General features: G+C 31.8%; 1 protein-coding gene across 1 annotated transcript; it reads left to right on the top strand.

Annotated features, from left to right (window-relative positions):
• The first annotated feature begins 8,746 nt into the window (after window positions 1-8,746).
• LOC147386125 (Adenine nucleotide alpha hydrolases-like superfamily protein) lies at window positions 8,747-9,875 on the top strand. Its single transcript, XM_086424045.1, has 4 exons — window positions 8,747-9,042; window positions 9,145-9,254; window positions 9,363-9,481; window positions 9,600-9,875. The coding sequence occupies exons 1-4, from the start codon at window positions 8,865-8,867 to the stop codon at window positions 9,688-9,690; spliced, it is 498 nt and encodes a 165-aa protein (XP_086280171.1). The 5' UTR covers window positions 8,747-8,864; the 3' UTR covers window positions 9,691-9,875.

The following is a 9,875-nucleotide window of genomic DNA, read 5'->3' as shown; positions in this document are numbered from 1 at the left end:
CACTGATATAATGACCCGGTTGTGAAAATATAAGGATTTATGTGGTTCGACAGTGTGCCTATGTTCATGTAACAGATAAAGAACAATCACGATTTTCTTTCAAGTTTTACAGTTTTAAATATCTCTATTTAAAAAACACAGAGTAGAGAAAACGTGTCTATCTACCCAAATAGATTTTTATTTTTTAATTTTTAAAACACCACATCGATTAATTGCTGAAACAGTATCATATAAATATAGGTAATATTAAATCAAAATTGCGAGACGAATAAAAGAACATAAATAAGGATAATTTGACCACACAGTTGGTCAATTAAATAATTAAGGCCTTATGATGGAAAAAATTCAAAAGGAGCTAAAACAATGCTTGGACTGTAACTTATATTGGTGAACCAATTCAATCCTAACATAATTGACTGACAATATCATTACAGAGAGCTCTTCACCAATTCATGTCTTAGATCTTTTTATAAGAAAAACTGATCATAGTTAAATGCGGACAATTTATCACACAAAAACTCTCATACTGCTTGTATTGATGACTAGAACATTATCCAACCTAACATTGGTCATGGTATGGCATAAGATTATTGTTTTTTTTTTTTTTGTGCTGGTAATGTAAAGTGTAACGAAAAAACTCCCTTCGACCGATCAAGATTGATAAATTATGAAGATTAAAATAAAGAACACAATATTTACGTGGTTTGGCAAAATTGCCTATGTCCATGGCCGTGATGATAATTCTTTATTTATGAAATCTGTGAAAATAATTAATACAACTTTTAGGGTTTTTGAACTTGGAATATATATGAAATCTTAGGGCAAAACACGCAATTTTAATTACGAAAATGCTCCCAGAAGTTGTAAGTCCTAAACCCACAAAAAGAACGTCAAAGGGTAGAATTGTTGCAGGTAACCCCTCAATCTATCTCAACGAATGACAACAAATACCTAAGATGATAACCAAGAGAGCACATGTGCCCCTACTCATCATAGTCACAAAGTCAGTATGGGTTTAAAACGGCAAGGGAAAACTTTGAAAAATATGTTAAAAAAGAGGGAAAAAATGAGAAAAAACAATGAAACATAAGCAATATTTTTGAAATTATGAAAAATGTATATATCTAACAATACATAAGATATTTAATTTACTTTAATCTATGTTTTGATTATAACATGTTCTCAAACATAATTATACTTGTTATGATGCCAAAAATAAAAAAGTTTACTCATAAACATAAGCGGTTAATGCCCGTGAGGGTGCACCTTCACTTACTTGGTGTGTATGATGTGCGGGCGTTGCACTTGCCTCAGGACTAGTTCTTTGTCTATCGGCTGAGCAAAGCCTAGATACAGGCCTGGTCCGCTATCTACATGATACCTGGTTATCAACAAACAAAAAAGAAAAACATATCTTTTGTTTAAAATAATAAACTATTGAAAAAATATGAGAAATCATAACAACGAGATATTATCATTAAATTCCATATTTCTACATTTATGAATCACCAAATTCTATTATGTATCAAATCCAACATTAAAAAAAGAAAATGCATACTTTTTTTTCTTTTTTTTTTCAATTTATGAAAGAGCATGAAAAAAAAAAAAGCGTGACTTATTAAAAAAAATTGACTTTTTTACTATGCCTGCTATTACAGTCATAAACAAAAAAGAAAGAAACTTGGGCAATATATGTTGCAAAAGATATGCGCATAAATCTGAGGTTGAAAACTAGACTTTTTGGACTCTTTTGTACATCATAAAAAAAATCAAAATTTCATATAAAATCTGAAAATTTTCTTGCCCATGGTCCTAGCCAATATCAGCCCATTCTAGTGCCCATGTATCTGTCAACAAGGCCCAAAGTTAAGCCCATCATTTTGGTAATCTGTTTTTAGCCCTAAATTTGGAGATTTCTTATGCTAGCCGAGTAGCCCTAAAAGGGGAGTTCTTTTTTTTATTTGATAAACGGGTATCCCTGTAGATAGCGGACCGGGCCCGTATCTGTGCTTTGCTTAGTCCATAGACCATGATCTTGTCCAAGGACTAGTCTTGGGGTTCTTGCAACGCCTACACATCACATGCACCAGGTAAGTGAGGGTGCGCCCTCGTGAGTGGCCCCTGAGGAATTAATGCTCATTTTGGGTATCAAAAGGGGAGTTTTCTTTGTAGCCCGACATTCAACTGCTTAACAAAATGACTCTTATTATATTAAGTTAAATTGTTAATGTCGGGGCATTATTAGAATCCAAATTTTGGTGTCAAACCACTTCTATTCCGCCTTCTCTCATTATAATAGTAAAGATATATAGCTGACGTACATGGTTTTTAAGTTTTTTCACGCCTGCTCATCTTTTTTGCATGCTAATTTTATTCTAAATCATTTAATTATCATAAAATAAATGGTTGATTATGAAAAATTGCCGCCTATGCATCCCCTAACATTTTTGACTACATGGGGAACTCCATCAATCTCTTTACATGGTTAGACTCTACTTAAAATTCCTACATTTGCTACCTATCAAGAATTCTACATAGTTATGTAGGGTGTCTTTTATTTCAAGGGGTAAAATTAAAGGGGACCTTTGCCAAAGTGAAGTGGGCTCAGCCCAAACGCCCCGGCCCAGAGCAAGACATTTTTTTTAAGGGAAAGTTCTTTATTGAGAAAGGGAAACACATTTTTTCTCAAATCTCGTTTTTTTTGTTAGAGATCTCTACAACTGTAATTCAGCAGAATGTAGTGATTGGATTTTTATTTGATCCATAGACATAGGCATATTGCCGAGCCAAGTAAATCCTTATATTTTATGTGTGATTTTTTTTTTTTCTCTTCGATGTTTCATTTTCACAACCTATTCATTCCTCTACTAAAATACAAGTCATAAAAACCCTAAAAAAAATTCGTCCAACCAAAATTACAAAATTTCCCCATATCATCATTAGTTTCTCATCCCTTCCTTGCTAAAAATATCCCATCTTAAACTCAGACTGCAACGCCATGCAAATTTATTATGTATATCGAAGACTTAAGTTAATTATGTTGATCTACTTTCCTATTTAGTTTTTAAAAAATATATATTAAAAATAAATTGCGATATTGTCGATCTAAAATATGTATATCGAAAATCTGAGATACACAATTTGAATTGGTTTAATGTAAAAAACATAACAGAGAAAAAAAAAATATTATTTAACTATTATTATTATTATTATTATTATATTATTATTATTAAAATATTAAAATAAATTATTTTTATAAAAATTAGGTTTAATTATAATTATTTATATAAGAGGGATATACTTGAAATTATTGAGGTGTTAAAGAGGTGATGTGTAATTAATATAAATAAAATTATTATTATATTATATTATATATTATTATATTATAGTATATTATAAATGTGTTTAAAGATAAAAATAGCCAAGTGTATTCCTTTTATATATTATAATATAAACTGATGTTCATTTGTACTTACGAGAAGAGAAATAAAGATGAATGAGTTTTGATAGTGGGTTCGTATACGTTATCTTCGATCGAGATTTAAATGTGTTTCAAATGTGAATTAAGATTCGGTACTTAAAAATAAAATATCCACAACGTCGAGATCTACTTAGTCACTAAAATATTTTGTTAAATCGTCGAAAAAATTAACTAGAAAAATTATTTAATGTAATAGGGAGGCGTAAAACCCAACTACTAAGGTATGAAATTATAATTTCAAATTCGTAATATAATTTTCAATTAAATCTATTTTATTTCACTTTTTATAGTTAATTTTAAATTTATTACAATTTAAATTCAAAATTCATGCATCGAATTGTATAATAATTTATTATATATATTTTTTCCAATATTTTAATATTGTGAAATAAAAATAAATGAATTTGGGTGAATGTAACTAGAAAATCAATTTGTTAAACAAATTTTCGTAGAGTGTTCATTTTAAAAATTGTTAACATGTCCTATTTTGAAAGTATATTTTCATTGAGTAATAATTTATTTAAAAAAAAAAAAAAGAAATGTTCAAGTTAAATTTAAAATCGAGAATGAAAGTTTTGATTATTTATAACCTACAACAGGATTCTCGACTGTATGTGCTTGTGTTAATGAATTTTTAGGTTTACAGTATTTTTGAGTATTGTGTAATAGAGCATGTGATGCAATTAGGATGGTAACCATGGGACGGTGTACCTGCATGTTTACTGTTGTATGTTTATAATTCTAGAATACCTAGGAAGACCATCATACTTACAAATTTGTTTTAATTTATTTTATATATATAATTTTTATTGTCAATTAAATGGATAATGAATGCCTATATAATTAATCAGTAGTTCTTTTCAGAAGTAACCAATTAATTTAGAATAATATGAGTTTAATATTCTCTCTAGTAGTATGAGATATTACTTGAGAATATCATTATACCTACTATTCAGAAACTTCCTATATAATCTTTATTGAGAAATAATAAATTATAATATAAAGATGGTTTGTAGATGAATAGATTGATTGATGACACATGCATACCACAGAGGTATGATGAAGTTAATTTGTCAAATGATTATTTCAGTCTATAGTAATCAAATGATTACTCTTCATTAGGGATTAACGACTAACCTGAGTCGGAAAACAAGATTAACCAATTATGATGAATTACCAGATCGACCATAAAATCAAGAATTAACGGTGAGTTCCATACTGACTAAGTATTAGAGTATCGATATGCAGATTGATACTTTTGTATCAATTGTGTATTTCGTCATTTTTATCAAATACATTACTAAGATTGATATTTTATGTCATATACGTTTATTTTCTTTTATTTTAAGATGAAGATATTTCATTATTATTTTATTAAAGATTAACCCGTTTTTGTTTACTTATTTAAAAACTTGCATTATTTCTAATATATTAACTTGTTTATCCATTCATATTATGACTATTATTTTTAAATGCGAGTTTACTATTGAGTAACTTCTCTGTTACTCACCCTACCAACAAAATATTTTAGATTTTCCAATTATCGAGATGCGTATTTTTTTTTTATGGAAAACATTATATAGAGGGATCACAAGATCATGATGATGAACATTATTTTTGTTATATATGAGTTGAGATTTGAGTTTAATAAAACTAGTTTTATGTACTTTTGGATTTTTTTATATATACTAGCATCATATGTGTGGACATGTGATTTATTCATTTTTTGAATATATCGACCACTTTGGGGGTTTTGGAGTCGTTACCATTCATATTTGGTAAAATGGTGTGAATGGTCACCCGATGTCGTATTTTTCGAAACTATGTCATTTTGGCATTTGATGACTCTCGTACAGATAAGGTACATGGTCCAACTTTTGACTATAAGTAAGAAGATCCATTTTATGGAGTAGGTAAGGTGTTAGGCACCCTACTCCATCCATCGTTGGTAACCTCAAATTCGGTTGACTTTTGAAAATAAAAAGAATCGAAAAAATCCGATATGTGCTCTTAAGTATGAGTGACTTTATATGTTGGTTCAAACCATTGAGGGCACCCTTATTGAAAAAGAGGCCCCTTTAATGATTCAAACCATTTGTGATGTGTGTTTGTAGGTATAGAGAGGATGAGAAGTAGAGAAAGAAAGTGAAGAGAAGAGAATGGGGTGATCCCTAGATTTTTTTAGAGGGTATTTTTTTTCAAATTTTCATTAGGTTTTGAGAGTTGAGAATGAGGGGATTTTTATAGAGTTTGGGAATTACTTTTAAAGGTAGGATTGGGTGAAATGATAAGAAATGGTAGAATGGTGTGGGGTTTAAGAGAGGGGGTATGTAAATTGAAGGTGGTAGAGGGACATTTAGGGAATGGGGGTTAAATGGGTTATTTGTAACCCAAATGGGTTGGATTTCTCAACCCATTTGGGTTGAATGTTAGGTGAAAGAGAATTAATGGGAGTGATTGTGTAAGAGGATAATTAATTGGTGAGGTGAAAGAAAAATGGTGTTTGGTTTAAGAGAATGAGTTGTGTAAGATGGTAATTAATTAGGTTGTTGGGAGGGGTGAGGGAGATGGTGACAAGTGTTAAAATGTGTGGAGAATAGAGGTTTAGATGAGTTGATGAGAGGAGATGAGTGTTTGATTTGAGAGAATAGGGATTTATAGAAAATGATGAGGAAGGTGTTTGATTTGAGAGAATAAAGGTTTGTAGGGAATGATGAGGGTAGGTTAGGGGGAGGTATGGGTTGAAGGTGTTTGATTTGAGAGAATGGAGGTTTGTAGGGAATGATGAGGGTAGGTTAGGAGGAGGTATAGGTTGGAGGTGTGGGTAGATGATGTTTAGAGAAAATATGATGGGATAGGTAGTAGGATGAGGAAGGTGAGTTGAGGTGGTGATATGTGTCCCACCTTGATGATATTGGGTGATTGGTTGTGATGTTGGGCTTGGGTAGTATAATTGGGTAGTGGGTTGAATAGTAATAGATGATGGGTTGAGTTGAATGGGTTTAAGTAATGGGTAGAATAAGAATGGGTTCGGATTTATGTTGGGTTGAGTTTGAAGAGTGTAGAAGAGTGATGAGGAATTTGGGTCCATGGGCCACGTGAGTAGTCTTGAGCCGTTTATTGAAAAAGAATGTCAAAATACATTGGATTTTTGTAGGTTTGGGCCTTGCAGTCCATTTTAATTTTTACAATTTTTGGGACATTCTGCGTCGAGGGCCTAGTTAAATTTGGGTATCTACAATGTGTGTTGTGTATTCTTATATGTATATGTCTAGAGAGTGAGAGTTTAATATTTATGACGTGAATAACTATTGATCTATGTGAAATGTATAAATCAAAAGGGTTACATACATCAACTATGCCTATCATATCGTATTTAAGCTTTGAAAATTTTGATTTTGATTTTTTTTTCCTTTTCGCTCCACCCTCAAGACTTGGGAAAATCTAGATCTTAAATCGAGAGCGTGACATATACCCCTTTTTTCAAACCCATTAAATCCTAACTTCAATCACTCTAAACCCTTTTAGTGGTCTCATATAAACCTTGCAATCTTTTTTTTTTCCCCAACATTAAAACAATTTAAACCCTGTACCCATCATCAATTTTGTCACTAAAGTTTGTTTCCCTTCATCAATATACCTACTTTACGTGCTATTGATTAATTATGTGTTGTGGGTTTGTCAGTTGTCATTAATGGCCATAAAAAAAGGGAAAATTACTTAAGGACCCACGTGGAAGGGCATCATTCTAAATAGTCCCTAAGTTTTCAACAGGTTTTTTAACAAGACATTTAGTAAACTTTTTCTTTCTAAATGATCCCTGGACCTCATGTCCCACATTTTTCAAGATTCAATGCCTTAACCATTCGAACTCATCGTTTTCATCCAAAAATTAGATTTTTGACATTTTAATTAAGTTTCGGAGATTTCAATTTGTCGGAAAAGATTTAAGAATGAAGAAAAGTCATTTTCAAGAATTTTTTCAAATATTTTGAAGATGTATGTAAAAAATTAGGGTTTTTTTTTTCTTAGTTTTTGAAAAAAAATCGATCAAGAATGGTTCTTTTGAGTTGAAATCATCTAAACAAGTTGTTCTCAAGTTTTTAGTTGAAAAAACTCGAAAATTGAAAATGGGTGGGTTTTACCAGTGTCAACTTCACCACTTTTTGTTTGATAAGTGGTGAACTAGACAATAATTAAAAAACATCGAGTTCAATTGTAAAATTTTGAACTTGACAGTATGAGGGACCAATTAGAAAGAAAGAGTTTACTACACGAAACTTAGGGACTATTTAGAAAGAAATCCTTTCGTGAGGGTTCTTTAAATAATTTTTCCTTAAAAAAGGAGAGATTTATCGATAGACCTATCTGTTATAATTTTATTATAAAAACTCCTTTACTTTATGAATTAGATCAGTATGACTAACTTAATAAAATTTCAAATCCCATTGAGATGAGGTACAATCTTGAGGCCACTTCAGTATTATTCAAATATAAAAGAGGTAAGATCCTTTCATTGTGACTATGGAATTCGCTTCTTATCTATTTGCATTTAAACCAAATGTTTGGGGTAGATGTATTGAAACATGACCAATGAAAATAAAACCAAGTCTAGATTCAAGATATGAAATAATTTTCAAAAAGATCAAACCAAACAATGGATTCTGAAAACTCATTTCCATAATCTGATTCTAACAATTTAAATTACGATATAATTAATCAAACAAACGACACTCAGGGTGTCTACATTATAATTATTTTAATTTAAAAAAAAAAAAAAAAGGAATCTTCTTCATCTGATAGTTTTGGAATATTCTATGAGATCTTATCCGTTCAAAGGCATTGCGTTTCTCTTTGGAAAACGTTTCCGCCTTTATCTTCTGTTTCGTTCTATTTTCTTTTTAGGTCCAATGCCCTTATGCAACCAACAAGCAGAAGCTTCGTCGTAACTTCCTCTCCTCCTTTTATAATCATAAACCCTTTGAATTACACATAATTACCACATACCCATTCACATTGACTAAACTAACCCCAACTCCTTCCTTAAAATTCAGTCACAGAAGGGTGCTATTGTCATTTCAGTGAACTGCTTTAGTTCTTGCCAATTCACATCGTAACAAGTAACGGTTTTCATAACCACGTGATCATCACGTGCTTCTGTATCTCCAATAAGAATTTAACACGTATACGACACCTCATGATATCACATGGCTGTGAAGAGCACACGAAAATAAAGTGAAAATAAATCAATAAATGCGCCATTTCAGTTTCTAGCTTAAGAACAATATCGTCTTCATCGTTTCTGAGCTTTATTCGAACTTAAAGAAAAAAGGATTCCAAGATTAATATTTTTTCGATCAAAATCAAACCCTAGAAAGAAAGAATGCCAGGAGATCGTAAGGTTGGAGTCGCCATGGATTTCTCGAAGAGCAGTAAAATGGCTCTGCAATGGGCCATCGATAACCTCCTCGACAAAGGTGATACTCTCTTCATCATTCATGTCCAAACAGGCAAAAGCAGCGATGAGGCTCGCAACGTTCTTTGGGCTGAAACTGGTTCTCGTAAGTACCAATCGCATCAAACACCAATCTCATAATTTCTCTCTCAAAATTTGTTTCTCCACCGTTAGATCTCTAATTTCTGATCGATCTTGGAAACTGCAGCTCTTATCCCATTGTCTGAGTTTAGAGAAATGGAGGTGATGAAGAAGTACGACGTCAAAGCCGATCCTGAGGTATTGGATACGCTTGATACTGCTTCTAGACAGAAAGAGGTACGTTTGGTTTTTGTTTAGTAGATCAGATTTGGTGTTTTTTTTTTTTTCTTGTTTGTTTTGGTTTACTGTGTGATTTTAATCGATTTTTTGATCGATTATTTGTAGATTAATATAGTTACGAAGCTTTACTGGGGTGATGCGAGGGAGAAACTCTGCGAAGCGGCTGGAGATCTGAAGTTGGACTCTTTGGTTATGGGAAGCAGAGGGCTTGGAACGATCCAAAGGTTAGTATTATTTTGCTCCCTTTTTAAATTGGGGATTTCGTTCGGTACAAAATAGAAGATATGTAACCCTAATTTATTTAATAATGTTTTGTTGGCTGGTTGATGCGTGTGTGAGAAGGATACTATTGGGGAGTGTGACCAATTACGTGATGACTAATGCTGTTTGCCCAGTGACGATCGTCAAGGATCCGAGTTTCCACAAGAACTGATCGAATTGTGAGAGAACTTTCCAAGGGTTCGATTTACATTAGTTTAAGATCATCTAAGTCCTTAAAAATTTAATAAAAATTTGAAAAAGATTACTTGCTGAAGTCTGATAATGTTGGAAGATGGCTTCGATGGTCAATGTCGTTTTTTTTTCTAATTAATAAAAGTGATCGAATATGTTAAATCA

Source organism: Akebia trifoliata, chromosome 14, assembly GCF_017979445.1.
Source record: "Akebia trifoliata isolate Shusen 1 chromosome 14, ASM1797944v1, whole genome shotgun sequence".
Classification (NCBI taxonomy): domain Eukaryota; kingdom Viridiplantae; phylum Streptophyta; class Magnoliopsida; order Ranunculales; family Lardizabalaceae; genus Akebia; species Akebia trifoliata.
The sequence above is the reverse complement of the archived record's forward strand: the minus strand, read 5'-3'. Positions and strand labels throughout refer to the sequence as shown.

Excerpts from the sequence above, each read along its gene's own strand:
- LOC147386125 (XM_086424045.1), top strand. The coding sequence starts at position 8,865 with ATGCCAGGAGATCGTAAGGTTGGAGTCGCCATGGATTTCTCGAAGAGC. Across the intron at positions 9,043-9,144 it reads TTGGGCTGAAACTGGTTCTC|CTCTTATCCCATTGTCTGAG; the intron begins GTAAGTACCAAT and ends TGGAAACTGCAG. Across the intron at positions 9,255-9,362 it reads CTGCTTCTAGACAGAAAGAG|ATTAATATAGTTACGAAGCT; the intron begins GTACGTTTGGTT and ends GATTATTTGTAG.